Source organism: Daktulosphaira vitifoliae, unplaced genomic scaffold (genome assembly GCF_025091365.1).
Source record: "Daktulosphaira vitifoliae isolate Bord-2020 unplaced genomic scaffold, ASM2509136v1 Scaffold_4, whole genome shotgun sequence".
Classification (NCBI taxonomy): domain Eukaryota; kingdom Metazoa; phylum Arthropoda; class Insecta; order Hemiptera; family Phylloxeridae; genus Daktulosphaira; species Daktulosphaira vitifoliae.
The window spans coordinates 31784166-31800845 of NW_026099575.1; the positions used below are offsets into that span (position 1 = coordinate 31784166).

Below are 16680 nucleotides of genomic sequence, written 5' to 3' on the forward strand. Positions count from 1 at the left end.
TAAATTCATCATTTAAACATGATCGAACTAAGTAATATAAATCATTACTTTATTCAATATGATCTCTGAAAACTCGCTCTTGCGGTTTCTCTTTTATCCGTGCTGGCATTTCAACATATTTTTTTAATTGCAATTTGTTAAAGTTAAAATGACCTAAAAAATTCATTTTAACTTTGAATTTTTTTTTTTTCAAATATTTTTAATTAATAAATACTTTGTAATCAACGTTAAAAACACTTAAGAGAGCTGATCAATTTCAAGTAAAGATTGTCCGGAAAACAACTTTATGTAAACAATTGTTTCAAAACTACCCATTTATAAATGATGAACTTAATGAAATTTAATTCCGTTTAGAGTTAAATGTATAGTTAAATTAATAGGAAAAGCAACACATTCCTTTTATCTAGAAACAATTGTTTTAATTTGAATTTTTTCTCTAAGACTATATGATTTGACTGTAGTAAATAACACCTTATTAATTATTGTCAAAATAATAATAAAACTAATTTGTTTCAATTTCATAGTTTGCGAAATATATTTGTGTAGCTTGTCTTCAAAAGATGAAACCTCATAAAAATCTAATTTTAGATTATAAATATGATAAATATTGTTATTTATAGACTTTTTGGAAAATGAAGTGTCATTTTAACAGCAGTGTTTTTTGCACTTCAAAAATGTTTCATTGTAATATATGCTATAGAAATATTATATTTGTTTTTTTACTCCTGAAGAGTTGCTAAATTTGACATGTCAACTTTAGAAAATAATCACTGATCTTATATAAATACAATGTTCTTTTTTAGTTTAAATTTTGGACAAATTAAGAAGGCTGGAACCTAGCGTGGTATTTTTCCACTTTTATTTTTATTTTTAATTTTATTTTTCCACTATTTTAAAAACTTTCCCCGCCTAAAAAATAATATGGTAGGGGATGCAAATATTTTAGTATCCGGACATCAAAAAGCTAGTATATCATATAAGTTATTGTTATAAAAATGATTTTTATTAATGAAATATAATTTTAAAATTATTGTTTCTAACTATTAATGTTTAAATCCTAAAGTCATTTTATTTTATTTTTTTTTTTAAGAAAGATTTGATAAATTTTGGATTCTCGTACCATTAATCTCATATTAATTTCTAATTATTTCAAATTGAATTTTATTAGGAATTCAGAGATAAATTAACTGATTATTCTAATAATTTACTATACAAGAACTTTTATTTACTTTCAAACGATTGTATAGTCAAGTATATCTGAAATAAATCACAAATGCATTTGAAAAATTAGTTCACTTTAATATATATATTATTTTATATTTAAAATATGATTTCTAGTTTATATCTGCTAGTGCACGTTTTATTAAAAATCTTGATAAAGTATACTTGTAAATTTTATAGTGAAATTAAACCTATTTTTACATTTGTCTTTGCACTGCCGTTCGAATATGAGTAAACAAATTAAGTCTCAGCGTTACACTTTTTTTTTGAGTTATGGTCGATTTTCGCTAGTGTTTGTTATAATTCTAAATAATGTCTGTTACAGTAAATTTTTTTTAGCCATATTTGCTTCGTAGATTTTAATAAGTACGCACATATATTAAATACTGAACTGATTTATGATATTTTAATATATGAGTAATACTCATTGAGTATATTAGTCATTACTTATTGTCGAATTACAGACAGCATGAAATATTAGTGTCTGATATGAAATAAACACTGTTATGAATTTAATCATTATATATTTTACAAAATATGTCATAGTAAACTATAAAATGTTTTATTAAAAATAAATAAATTTATTTAGTAGTTATTATATTTATTATGATATTTTATCATAGTATTATGTAAATCTAACAAATATTGAATGATTTAAGATCCCAAATCATAAAAATTGAAAATGAACTTAAATTGTTCTGATTCTTCTACATGAAACACTTAACTACTTTAGAAATTAAAAAAAAAAATTATGTTATTATTATTTTTTTTTTTTTTAACTTCCTATGAGTGACTTTCCATAAACGTCAATTTTATTGCCATGTATATAATAACTGTCATCAAATTTGCTTAATGTACTTGTTGTATAGATTGTAAATAAATTTTCTGATAAATAAAAAGAAAAGATATTAAAACGAATTTAAGATTTTTTTGTTGATTAGTTATGAGTATTACATTTGCCAAAATAAATTAAAATACGCGGAATTTAATAAAAATACATCATGTAATTTGCAAATTGAACAGTAAAAAATATTATTTTATTCATCATTTATTATGCTTTTAATTTTATTTTAATCAGCACTCATAAGCTTTTTTTACAAAAAAGTCATCTAATTAAGTAAATGATTGATCAATTACAGCTTTTGAATTATTATTTTAGAAGTTGTGAATATTTTTAAGCCCGGACTGTAAGATGATATTTTTATCATTACTCATTCAATTACTCAAAGAATAAAAAAAAATTAAAATTTTTTTTTTGGTCAACTTTAGCTAATTATTAGCTATGTAATATTTTTAAAGTTCATGTCTTGTGTCATGTGAAGGCGTCAACTTCATTTTTTCAAATGGTAACACATATTTTGAATTTAATAAAATGTTTGAACTTTTATTTTAATAATAAATGGTATTTAAATTTTTAGCATAACTTCATTCGTTTACTTTATAAAACTATAAAGTTTCGAATTTTTGAGTTAATATACATGTATAATACACGAGGGATTACAAATATAGGTAGCTAATTGCTTTTTTACGACGTCGCTATTCACAAATACGTAGCGTTTATTGTCAATTATGACTATCAAAATATATGCTTATAGTATGGTAGTAAGGAATAGTGTTGTGAATTAACATTTATAAATACACCAACTGGCAATACAGAAAACATATCTGTCGATAAAGTCATAGTTGTCAATAAACGGTGCGTATCTGTAATAGCGACGTCATAAAAATGCAATTAGCTACTTGTATTTGTAATTCTTCAAATATTATACATGTATATTAACTCAAAAATTTAAAACTTTAGAGTTTAAATCTAGTACTATTTATTTTTAAAATAATACTTCAAATATTTTATTAAAATCAAAATATGTGATCCCATTTAAAAAAACAAAGTTTAAACCCTTATAAGACATAAGAGATGAACAAAAGAAGTATTACATAGCTAATAACTTAAGAATAATATCCAGCTAAAGGTAACCAAAAAAAATTTCAAAATTACTTTTATTCTGCGAATAATTGAGTGAGTTATGATAAAAATAATAGTCCTATATAAGGAACGTAGTTTTGAAATATCTGATGTTAAAAATAATCACAAACCCTCTCTATATTTTTAATTATTAAACAAAGTTTTAATTATTTTAGAATTTTATAATAGCCATTTTTGACCCTTTTTCTTACAAAAAAACGTTAATGAGTTAATACAAATTTCAAATCGAGTAATTATCAGGTTACAAACATTTTAATACGTGAAATTGGTATGGAACGTGGGCTGAGTGCACGTACACCGGTGTGAGTCATAAATATACAACAGTACAAGCTGTATCCACCCGCGCTGTATACCTCCCCTAAACTATGCGTTGAAATACTTGTAGCTCAATAATTGCATGCTATAAAATTATTATCGGTTCGTTCATTTTTTGTAATAATAGTGTTCAAAAATACCAATTTTAAAATTTAAAATAAATTTCAAGTTCCAATTATTTTTATTATTAAAAACAAATAAATAAAATATTTTATGTTATTTTAACGTAGTTTAAGAATGCGTATAATTATAACGAAATGTTAATTATATCAATATTTATAGGATTTGTCAGTTATATCTGTACCATTATGTATAACAAATAACATAAGTTACAATATAATTTTTATTATGTGAATAATTCACAAAAAAAAAAAAAAAAATTCACTGTTATTTACTAAACATTTACATTACTTAAGTCATAAACAATATATAATTTTACTTAATTCTTCTTAAAATATGTTTAGATATTAAAAAAATTATTTAGGCTTAAAATGTCACCTGTAATAAATCTCTATATAAATTATTACTTAAATACTCTTGAGAGTGGCTATCGTAAAATAGTGGAATGTGTTTTTAGATATTTACTGAATGATATATCTAAATCATAATGAATTTAGAATATAGTTTCCAAATTTTAAATCTAAGTTTAGTATAAGAAAAGATTGTCAATTATTATGTAAAAATATTTTATGCAGCGTTTATACATTCCGCTGGAGAAGTAAAAATTTTAAATATTACCTTTTTTCACAACACTCCTAATCAACCCACCCAACAGGTATTTATCGCGCCCGTTATTTTACTTTAATTTATACTTATTCTATATCTATGTTCATTAGTTAATAAAATCGATAAGTTATAGACATTTTTTTATAATTTAAGGAAAGGTTACAAAATAAGAGTTAACAAATTATAATCATAATTACAATTGTATGAATAAATTTTCGGTCTAACGTTAATCCATCTGTTTTATATCCTAATAAAATCTTTCCCCTTACCTTCATTTACGTTATCAAAGTTATCTAAATGTTAGTAAAGATAATGGAGTTTAATTCTCATATTACAACTCAAGATACTATAGATTTTAGCATACAATTTACAATAGCTACTTAATCTTCATTTTTGTTATTTTTTAAAAAATTCCAACTACATTCTTGAATAAAACCCAAATATTATTTTCAATATTTTTGATACAATAAAGAAAAATAGTTTTATTTTTAATGGAAATTTTTCACAAAATTATAATTGTGATTACTATTTATTAATTTAAATTATATTATTTTAAATTATTTAAAATCTTATTTATAACCATTACTTTGTAATTAGTTAAATAATTGAACAAATAATGAAGGTAAATAGAATCTAAATACTCCACCATGTTCAGCATAAAAATATACGTCTTTTCTTGAAACATAGATAAACTTAATTTATATATAACTATGATGGAAAAGTAATTATAACATAAAAACGACAATTTTTACAAAATTTTGAGATTTACACATGTTTTTCAATTAACACCAATTATATCGTGTTTTAAACACCCATTAACCCAAAAATTCTCATAAAATTATCTATTAAATTAACGAATGTGAGCTTTGGAAAAAATTAAAAAAAAACTTTCATTAAATAACGTCTAAATGTATAAGAATTATAAAATTGTATAATATAAATTAAAATAAAGATTTAGTCATAATCTTTTTGGTCTACATTTAAAACGGTTAATAGATATTGTGCCAACCCAAAAAATTATTATACACTTAATTGCATATAATACACAATTCATGTTTATTAAATATAATACTTAAAAATGTTGAGAGTTATGTTTATATTTCTAAGTTCGCATAAATTTTGAAACTAATTAAAATACAAAGTTAAAATATCTGGTCGAAAATCAAGTTGTCAATCAACGAAATATATTAGACAAAATTTTAAAGCAAGTTATAAGATTATATTTAAAATTACTTTTACAAAAAACATTAACCATTATTTGGGTCTTGATAAAAATAAATAAACAAAACTAAAATAAATAAATTAAAAAGTTATTTTTAATAGTTAAAATCATTTTAAACATTTTCATCAAAGTTGAGCTATAATTAAATTATTAATTTCAATGACAACATAAATTACTAATATTAAATTTTATATCAATCCTAATACACTTAAAATTCTCAGCCAAGTTTTTCATTTGGTACATTAATTTTTTTTATAGGGCAAGGTTTCATAGTTTACTATAATGAAAAAAAAATTAACATAATTCAATGAATTAAATTAAGAATTTGACTTGTATTTATTTTATCAATTATAATGAATCATTTAAATACTTATTAAAAATAAAAATAACATTCTTATATGAAATAGTTGATTATAATTATTTGTTACTGACTATAGAAATAAAGAAACATTACCCTGGTACTAAAAATATATTGATACTTAAAATTACAAAGTAGAATTTGTATAATTTCAAGTACACATTATCATCATTAGAAACATTTGGAAAATCGTAAATTTAAATGTAAGATATGCTAATTATTTTCCTGGAAAATATGATAAATTATTGGAAGTCTTTTAATTTTTCTGGAAGTCTCCTAACTCCCCTTAACTTTTCATTTAACACGTTATTATGTATTACTTGTAAAGGTACCAAAAATAATTTTTATTAAATTAGCAAGTTTTTTCGTCATTTTTTAGAGTACTGATTCAATTGCAAATTTGAATCAATAATATTTTAAAAATCCCATTCTTTCATTAAATACACTAGGTTTTCAATATTATAGCAATAAACATAATTAAGTTAGATACTGATTTGTAAGGCTTATAATACATTAGTTATAGAAATATTATAACGATAAATGGGTTTATTGTAATGCTATAAACTGGCACGTACACATTATAAAATGAGACTGGATTTAGGTTTATAATACGTCAGAGGCGAGTCACATGTATTCAATTTTACATGGAGAACTAAGATGAATTTTCTCGGGGAAGTATAGTGCGGACAAATCACGTCTTCATGTAATATGTTCTTGATTATTTTCTTGTTTTACATAAATTATCAAGTTGAAACTTGTTTATGACTTCAATGATAAATTTAACAAAACAAAATAACAGCAAATGTATTTTAATAATTTAGCTTGAATGATTTTATGACAATTAATCGATACACAATATAATATTAAAAGGTATAGTCGTTTTATCATATATCAGTTTCAAACAAATAACTTATAATCGATAAGTTTAACCACAAAACTAGTTTTAATGCAATTAATCATTTGCAAATGTATAAACCATAATATCAACCACTTCTTATAAAAGATTTTTTACTAATTTCAATATTTAGTTTATTTGAATTAATATTTCCCAAAAAAATCAATACTTTCCAAAGTACATGCATTTTATAAGATTTACTTTTTGTAAACATTAATGTAATTTATTTACAAATGTAAGAAAACTAAGCTAATAAAAAAATTATTAATGTTCTTATTTTTACGATTTAATTAAGTTGTTAAAAATGTAGATTAAATAACTTTGTTATTGTTTCAACATAATGACTCAAGGTTAAGATATAATGTACGGTAACAGTTTTCTAATCATGAATTTTTTATGAACTGCTGGAATAAATTTAATTATAAAAGCATATTTACTCTCGTAAATGATTCAAGTTGTTTATGAGAATTTAAAAAACAAATTAACCATAGATTTTAATGTCATGCTAACACGAAAGAAGAAATCATTAAAATAGGTAGTACGGAAATCGTAATTTTAAACAGGAAACAAAATTTGTACAAAATAAAAATTTTAAACTGTAGTTTTACACCATTACACACATATGTATTGTTTTCTGTAATAGTGTCTTTTTAAAGCCTATCATTTCCAGGGTAAACAGAATATTATATTATAAAGGTCCTACTGAGAAACGATAGTTGGGAATAGAGAAAATGACATAGATTTTCATTCAAAGTTATCAAATATCATTCTTTCAATCATAAACTATTTTGATTTTATTTATATTTTTAACGTTACAGTTATATTTTTGTGTGTTTATACAAAATTACTACAAACCATTATAGTATGACAATACATCAAAAATCTTGAAAAATTTAACATGTTTTCTCCCACCTTGATTAAATAAAATAAAAATTTTTCTTATGATATTATATATTTCTATGGCAATCTTTATAGAAAAATGTCAAATAATTTGCAGCAATATCCAATATAATCATAACCCTAACTATTTTATACCTTAATTTTTGTACATTTACAAATATACAAATGGATACATAATATATAAACTGAAGCTATATTATACACAATTAAATAGCTTACAAATTATTATTTTACATAAAGAACATCCAACAATCTATTTTTACTAGCTTTTAATTTAAATTAGGCGTGAACTATTTTTTTAGAATAGGACTTTTTATAAATTTTCAACTAAACCCGACAAAAACAAAATTGATTTAAATTATGATGAATTGAAAATTTGTAACTGTATGGTCTCCTTGATATCCGTACATTATATGAACTGACTATTTCACTGAACATAGATCAGAAAATTGTTTATTATTTTTATATTAACATCATCACTAAATGTAATATTCTGATAAAATAAATCGCAATTTATTAAATACTTTCAATTAAAAAATTATGAATCAATGTTATGGAGAATAATAATAATATTATATTTAACGTATTCAATAGTAATAAATATGCAACCTAATTTTAATAAATCGCCGATTAATTAACAGTTTGTAGTTAATATTCTTTCTTAAAAAAAATTTAATTTCATACATGACATTGAAGTTTAAGAAAATGCAAAAAACTGGTTATAAGGTTTCTAAAAAATAAATTTACTCTTGGTAAAAAAGAAATCAGTTTAATTCATAGCATTATAAGACAGGGTCGGAATCAAAATTATGTCGAGTGTTGATGTTAGGGTAGATTTCGGTTTTTATGTATTTTTCATAATTTTGGTTTTAATTTTTCAATTTACTAGTATATCGGTTTCGGTTATAAACGGTTAAAAACGATTTTAAATCAGTTTTAAAAGTAATGAAAATTTTCTTTATATTTAGTCAAATAAAATTACCAAACAAGTTATGCGGAAAACGAACTTTTTCGAAACGAAAGTTTCCCTACACTTTCTATTAATTCCTTTCCAAACACAATAATAAAATAGTATTTAAATATAACTAAAAATTACTATTTTTAATTTAAGAAAATTCATTTAAAATTATCACTTTCTAAAATCTATTAAACAGACAAATTATAAGCAGATATAAAATATATAAAGTAAAAATAATAATTACAAGATGAAACTCAACGGATGAAACAAAACACAGAGAAATTAAAAGCAATATTAGATTGGGTGATTCTAAAGTATCGAGATAAACGAACACTGTGTCAGGTAAACTATACTGCAACATTCGAAAATAACTCATTGCTACTGAAATTAAAAACCTATTCCACCCGTTATTGTTATAAGTTGACCTTAATGTTAAACATTTTACTTAAAAATAACAATTGATTGAATTAGTAAAATTTAAAATATTGATTTTTATTTTATAGCGACTTTTCCAACGAGTTGTATACAATGTGTAAAATGTATTGAAACTTTAAAGTATTCGAAATTAGCATATCATAAATAAATTGATATGATGAATATAACCAAAATGATATGATGTTATTTTTCAACTGGGTATAATTTTGTGCCTCATAAATACTCCCGTGAGTACAATTAATCCGGTTGAAAGTTCATATACACATTCTAATATTTTGGCACACCAATATAATTTTATGTTTTATTTTTAAATTAATTAAATTTTTTATTTTCTGAAATGACATTAAATAATAAAAATTGGCTGGATTCGATTAGGTATAATTTAAGTAAACGCTTAAAATACTTTAGTCGTTCATTTCTATTTTTTTCAAACATTCATATTTTCAATCATTAACTATAAAACTAAAATAAAAGCGAAAGCCCTAAATAATTTTAAACACTTGTTGTATCATGAAAAAATTTAATTTTTAAATTTACAAGCATAAAAATGTCGTACATCCTTTTTGTTTTCAAAAAGTTAATTCTTCTAACTAGTGTGGTTTTTACAATTTTCAATTTGGAAAAGAAAGAGTTATATAGGCAGATAGTTTGGTTAAATTTATAAGATTTTAGATTTCTAGCCCACTAATATTTATGAATGTTTAAAGACTATTATATTCAATTTACTGCATTGGTAATTAGATTGAATACTTCCGTTTTATAAGTCTTTAGATTCCAGTCGCAAAATCGTGATACAAAATTTTATACAAGTGTTCAGTAAAGTAAGTAAGGAAACAAGTCAATTGTTATAAACAATAAGAATAGAAACCCGTTTCCTTACTTACTGAACTCACTATATATGTGTCACATTAGATGTTATTTTTTAACACATGAGATTACGTATAGATATAGTAGAGAATAAGCATAGTTAAAACCTAAATAGATAAAAATTTGAAAAAAAAAATTCACATAGCATTTTTCAATGTTAAAAATTATAATAATTAGTTAAGCAACGAATTTATAGTAAATATTTTTATAGTTTTTAAATTTTCTTCAGAAAAAATTTGAAGAAACTTTCATGTAAACTATTTAATACCTAAATAAGATATATAAAATATATACATTCACTGTGTTTCTTGCTAAATGCTATAGTGCGACTAATGTATGCACAGCAACGAATTAACCAAAAGTCATTAATGGACCATCATGCCTGACGCTGTCAGTCACTGAAAACCGCAACACTTCAAGGCTATACAAATACTAGACTAAAGAAACTTTAGTTTCTTTATACTATATTAGTCACTGAATTTTAACAAGTTAATATCGTAATTAGAGATGAAAGTATAAATCGCAAAACTATAAATTTATAAAGATTTCAATACTATACACATAGAAGCAAGTATTTTAATAGTTGTATTAAAATCATAAATCAAAATTTAGGAGTAATTAAAGGAAATGCTTTTTATTATTTCAAACTATATTATATACATTTTTCCAGTGTTTAACTTATCGCTTTGTGTAGGTATATCTATTAAAATTATTTATACGGAAACTAATCTAAGCTAACGAGTATATTGTAAACACTGGGTTCCTTGAATGAAAATAAACAGCCAATAGTTATGCTGCCACCACTGGAGAGAAAATAGGAAATGATAAAAAATGATAAATTATCCATCCTACTCATATGGTTTTTTTTCTGTTTGATTTGAAATAAAAACTTTGTTTTTTATATTCTACTCGCTCTGGTAGTATGTTTTATAAAAATACATTATTTGGTAGAATTTTTTAAAATTTGGGTTGTTAGTATACTTATAAGTAATATACTATACTATTAGTACACTATACTTAGTATACTACAATAATAACAAAAATCTAAAATTTTCCTAAAGAAGTATTTTGTAATTGAAATCTAAAAAGTAGAAAGTTACACCAAGAAATACTTTTTGAAGTGGCTCCTTTATTCTATTTTTCAATCTGAGAATAATTTTTGTAAAAGTCTGTAGTGCTTTAAAGAAGTATAGTTACATTTTAAAGTTTCAAGCCTAAGAAAATGTTTAATGTTCTATACTTTATGAAAACAAAAATTAACAAACTTAAAATAAAACCACTTCCTTTGAGAATATTTCCCAAATAAATTCTTTTGATAATTTAAAATCACTATTTTCAAGTCAAATGTTATTTAATAGGAATAAATTTAAACAGTAATTAAAGAATAATATTATTACGAAGTTGTTTATCGGTTAGTTTAATACAAATAACCCTAAACACATGTCGCTGACCCCACGCAATTTAATGCGATTTATTCATTCTACTGTTATATTTGACAGCTATTAGGCCAAAAGGATAACACTAGTAAAAATACAAATCACTATAAATCAATGAACAGTTATTATTAAAAGAAAAAAAACACGTTCTAACTAATTTTCACTGAGTTATTTGTTATTAGTATTATTCAATTTCATACTTGAATAAATTTCAAGTTTACTGACCCACGTCGGCTGTTAATAATTATTAATATTTAAAAGGTTTACTCACTACGTCTTTTTAATGTGATAATTTCAATTAAATTATTACTAAACTAAAAACATATCAAGATATAATGTAATGTTTAGTTTTTACATTTACCTAATATTAACAAATACTGTGCGAGTCATCTAATATTTAACAAAAAAAATTTAAAGTATGTTTATAAAAGCATTAATTCTAGAGAGAAGTTAAATTTACTACCTCAGTTACTATTACTACATTGACATTTTTATTGAGTCTATTATAATATCATTTAAGTATTTTTACTATCAATATTACTGTACAATAAAAAAAACAGTTTTATTAAATATGATTCGCTTGGTATTATTTTTATTTTATTAACTGTGAAATATTAGAAATGTGTAAAAAATATGTACATCATAATAAGTGTATACTGTATATTTATTTCTCTATAATCGATATTCAATGGATATTCATTTTGTGGTACCAAGGGCGTAGCTTGGAAAATGTGTATATGAAGACTTTTTTATAATTTAGGATAATAAACCTGATGGGAAGCTTCATGCGTTATTTCTCCCTCTCAACAAAAATTCAATTTATTTGTAGGGGCTACGAATATTTCAGCCCCCATACAAAACTATACTAATGTACGGTATTACGTTTATTGAATGTACAATATATTTGAAAGCAAGTGGTGGAATTTTCTAAAAGAAATTAATTAATGATATTTCAAATTTAAATTATAAGTATATAATTTGCTGTGTATTTTTAAAATATTAGTATATAACTTAAAGTATTAAATATAGATCTATAAATTTAAAATATTGTTTTATTATTTAAAAAAATCATGATGATTATAAATTTGATTAATTTTACCTTATTTATTATTATATATGATTTTCTTAAAACCTAAAAAAAACGCGATAATAATTTTTTTAAATAATTTTAAGAAAAAAAACAAAAGTAGATTAATATAGGTAAAATTTTCTCTTTTATAATCGAGTAAAACAAAAATATCTTACACAACATTTTATACAATTTTTTTTAGATTCAACGCGAAGCTAAAAAAGTATTAATTTTACTATGATGTGTTTTTTGTTCGTTACCACAAAATTTCAGTTTTTATTGTGCCGAATTTTTTCAATGATGCGTCAAAAGACCAAAAATCGTATCATCTAGTTGAAAACATAATCCTCGAAATTTTAAAATTTATTACTCATTCACCGTAACTAAAAGAATCCTCCAAAAATAACAATTTTAACAAAGACGTGTTTTATTGTTTTCAATTCTATAACATCAATATATCAAATGTTTAATATTATAAATATTTTTTCTATATAAAAGATACAGATTTATTTAAACGATAAATAGATCCTGGTCATAAATATTAACCCATACTAGCTCTAAATGAATATATAAAAATGATTCATTATTAAATAACAAAAAACATAAGTATTTTATTAGATACAATATTTTGATAATCTCATAACGTTTTTATTAAAATCACTTTTAAAATTAAAAAAAACTTAATTATAAAAAAAAATCAACTATTATAATTAAAAAAAACACACAATAAAAAAACCAATACCTTCTCAGCTTCGCATCGAAGCTAAAATGAATTATAACCTAGTAAAATATTATCTAATCTGTGAAGTATAACTTCTTTTTTTTGTTAGAACCCAGTTTTTTTTTAATACTGTTAAAAAATAAATGTATAGTTAATAATACGGTAAAAGCACCGTAAATGTTATTCAAAAACGAATTTCAAGATGGCTAAGACTGTAAAAAAATATTTGTAGATATGCAGTACACTGCAATATATTTTTCTCTAAGCGCCAGTCTAGGATAGGTAAATTAATCGAAATAATTAACTCAATTTAAGTTAAGTTAAATATGAACAATGTCGATAAATTGACAGTTAAAAGTTATTAAATTATAAATTCAACTAGCTAAGTTAAATATTTTTTTTTACTTAACTAGTTTTAAAAAAAAAATTGTTTCATATAAAATTAATTTTTCGGTTAAAATCTCTTAAAATCATTTTTTATTGATCGGTGAAGTAAGGGAAACTTAAAAATCAATTTTTAACTGAATAGGAAGAAAATACTAATGTAACAAAAATTTTTATTCGTTTTGTAAATTTTGGTGTAGCTTGCATTGTTTTATCTTTAAAACTAATTATTAAAAAAAAATCAGTTGAAACCACATATATTTTTGAAAAAATTCATAAAATTATATTTATTCTTGTATAAATATAATATTTGTGATAGGGTAAAATTCGATTTTTTTTAAATATAACTTTTACATATGCGGCGTATAAAGACATACATTTTTTATGAAATTTTGAACTTAGCTTAACTGTTATTTTAACTAATTAACTGAAAAAAGTAAAATTATTTCAATTGAAAATTAAATTAAGTTAAAAAGTTTTAAGAAAAATAATTAACTAGTTAATTGAAAAGTTAAAAAAAATTAACTTTTTAACTAGTTAATGCTCAACATTGACGCCAGTATATTCATTTACCATATCTGCAATAGAATTTAATATTAATATTAATACTTTAACAGTTTTTATTTATTTACTTATTAAAAACTTTAAAAAATAAAATCATTCAAAATAAATACTTGATCGGAAATAATTATTTATTTTTGTAATAGGTTCTATTTTTCTTTAGCACATTTGTAAAAATAATGTACAGCTAATTAAACAAACGAAAAATGACTCTTAATTACGGTGAAAAAAATAATTAAAAAAGTTTTCATTTCCGAGGTACCATTCCTACCTATCCTATATCATCCCAACAGGATTAACATAATCCTACACTCTGTTTCATCCATTTACGTATCGTCTATTAATCTCTTACAGAACATTTGCCAGGTTTCACATCTTCCTTTAGTAAATTAAAGGATATATCCGGTGGGTGGCTTTTTTGACCAACCATGGAATTGTCGGTTTGCCTTTGTTAACATTTTTGTACTTTTTTTTTTATATTCCACTAAAAAAATATGTTTTGATTCACGGTTAACCCTTTTAAAAGAATAACAAATTATCATCATTAATATAATCGTAAGGATTGTAAAACAAGTTAAATGAAATTTTTAGATTATACAATGACTTATTAATTACATATTTTATCGAAAGTAGCTTATATAATTACAAAAAAAAAAAAATTTAGACTAAATTAAAAAATTATCAGTTTTTTATTTTTATACAAAATAAATTAAATCATGATTTCATATGATAAATTGTATAATTTGTTCTTAAAAAGAAGAAATATTCTCTCAAAAATATTATTATGTATAAGTACGAATAGATAGAAGTTTTTTATAATTTGTATAAGCTGTCTTGAATATATTTTTGTTTAATTATCATAACTTTATTATATTAGCAGATAAATAATCAAATGTTTCGTGATAATAATATTCTCTAAAAATGTTTTTCAGACTTTTAATTTAAATGCACAAACTGGAGAATCATCTGCGTGTGCTACAGCATTATTGTGTGGTGTTAAGGCTAATTTTGAAACAGTTGGATTAGATGGCAAAGGAAAATTTGAAAACTGTTATTCCAGTTTTGTATCTAGAGTAGATTCTTTAGCAGACTGGGCACAGCAAGAGGGTAAATATATTTTTTCTTATTCTTTATTATCTCGGTATTCCATTTCAAAAAAGATTAGAATAAACCAGTAAAGTATTTTTTTATGTGAAAACTTGAGTATAAATATGTGTTTAATATACAGGGTGTTCAGTAAGTCAGGAAACGGGTTTCTATTGTTCTCATTGTTACAAACAATGAGAACAATAGAAACCCGTTTTCTGACTTACTGAACACCCTGTATATAACATAGAATAGTTTGTTTAAATTTTTATTAAAATTTGACTATAAAAAGTTAAAAAAACCAAAATTAACCCGATAAATCATATCAATTAATTTTAGGTCATAAATTTTATATGGTCATATTTTTAATTTAGTTTAGGTTAAAAGCGTTATCTCATAATACTTTAAATTCCTACAATTGATCATCACCTAACAAATTCTTGACAAAAATGATATATATATAATCTATATGTATAATATACTATACAATGTATATTTAGTGTATTATTTAAAAAGAAAGATTGTATATACACAGTGTTGAATTCAACAATTTTATCTAAGGAGCTCATAATGTCATAAAATCGCTGTAAAGATAAATTTATTAACAATAATAAATGTCTTATGTTTAAAAAGTCACTAAAACGTTCTATCAAAATACTGAGTAGATTCAATGTCTCTAAGTTATACATGAGTTCAACGTTGTACATAAACATAAATTTCCCTCTAAAAAAAACTTTTTCATTATATTCGAGAAAAATTTTTTGGATTAACGGTAGTAATAAAATACCTCAAAAATTTAATTGTTAAAAATTATAATTATAATTCTAAAGCTTATATCCATAAATTACAAAAATTTTAATAAAGTTTTTTATTAATACTAAATTAACATTACTAAATTGTATAACAAATACACACATTAACCATAAACAATAAAGAATCGATAATTTAAAACTTATTACTGTATACTCTTTAAATTATATAAAATAAATATATTTATTAATTATTAAAAATGTTACCATAGATTTTACACATTAAATCTATATGATTACATAAATTACAACAGTGATAACAGTGTCCCTATAAACAGTGCCGCCACTGTTATATTGATTTATAAAGTTTTAATAATTTATACAGAGAAATATGATATGAACCAAAATATTACGAATGAATTTTGTGAAATAGGTTTTTTTTACACTTCTAATGTAATGTTGACTTACACAAGACGCTAACGAAATTTTTAATTTGTTTTTGATCTCCTGAAAATTACTAAACTTGAAATGTTAGCTTATGGAAAATAGCCATGTCGTTGATTTCTAGTCCAATAACACTTAACCAATATTATTAAAAATAATTTTACATTTTATAACATAATTTTTCTTTTTTATTTCTTAACATTTTTTGTGATCCAATTTTATTTCGATACATTTTAACTTAGTTTTCATCGAAAAAAGTTGCGAAGAAAGTTTTTCCAATTAAGTTTGTTAACAAAGTTTACATTTTTTTGAACATTGTGCGTATTTTAAGCTATTTTTACTATGAAAA

At 22.6% G+C, this 16680-nt stretch overlaps 1 protein-coding gene across 3 annotated transcripts in view; it reads left to right on the forward strand.

Annotated features, from left to right (window-relative positions):
• The window catches only part of LOC126903522 (alkaline phosphatase-like), a 111994-nt gene that overhangs the window by 53864 nt on the left and 41450 nt on the right, over nt 1–16680 (forward strand). For all 3 annotated transcript variants that reach the window (XM_050681696.1, XM_050681697.1, XM_050681698.1), the window contains one exon: nt 14985–15159. In XM_050681696.1, the coding sequence (XP_050537653.1) occupies nt 14985–15159 (175 nt within the window). The remainder of the gene's footprint in view (nt 1–14984; nt 15160–16680) is intronic.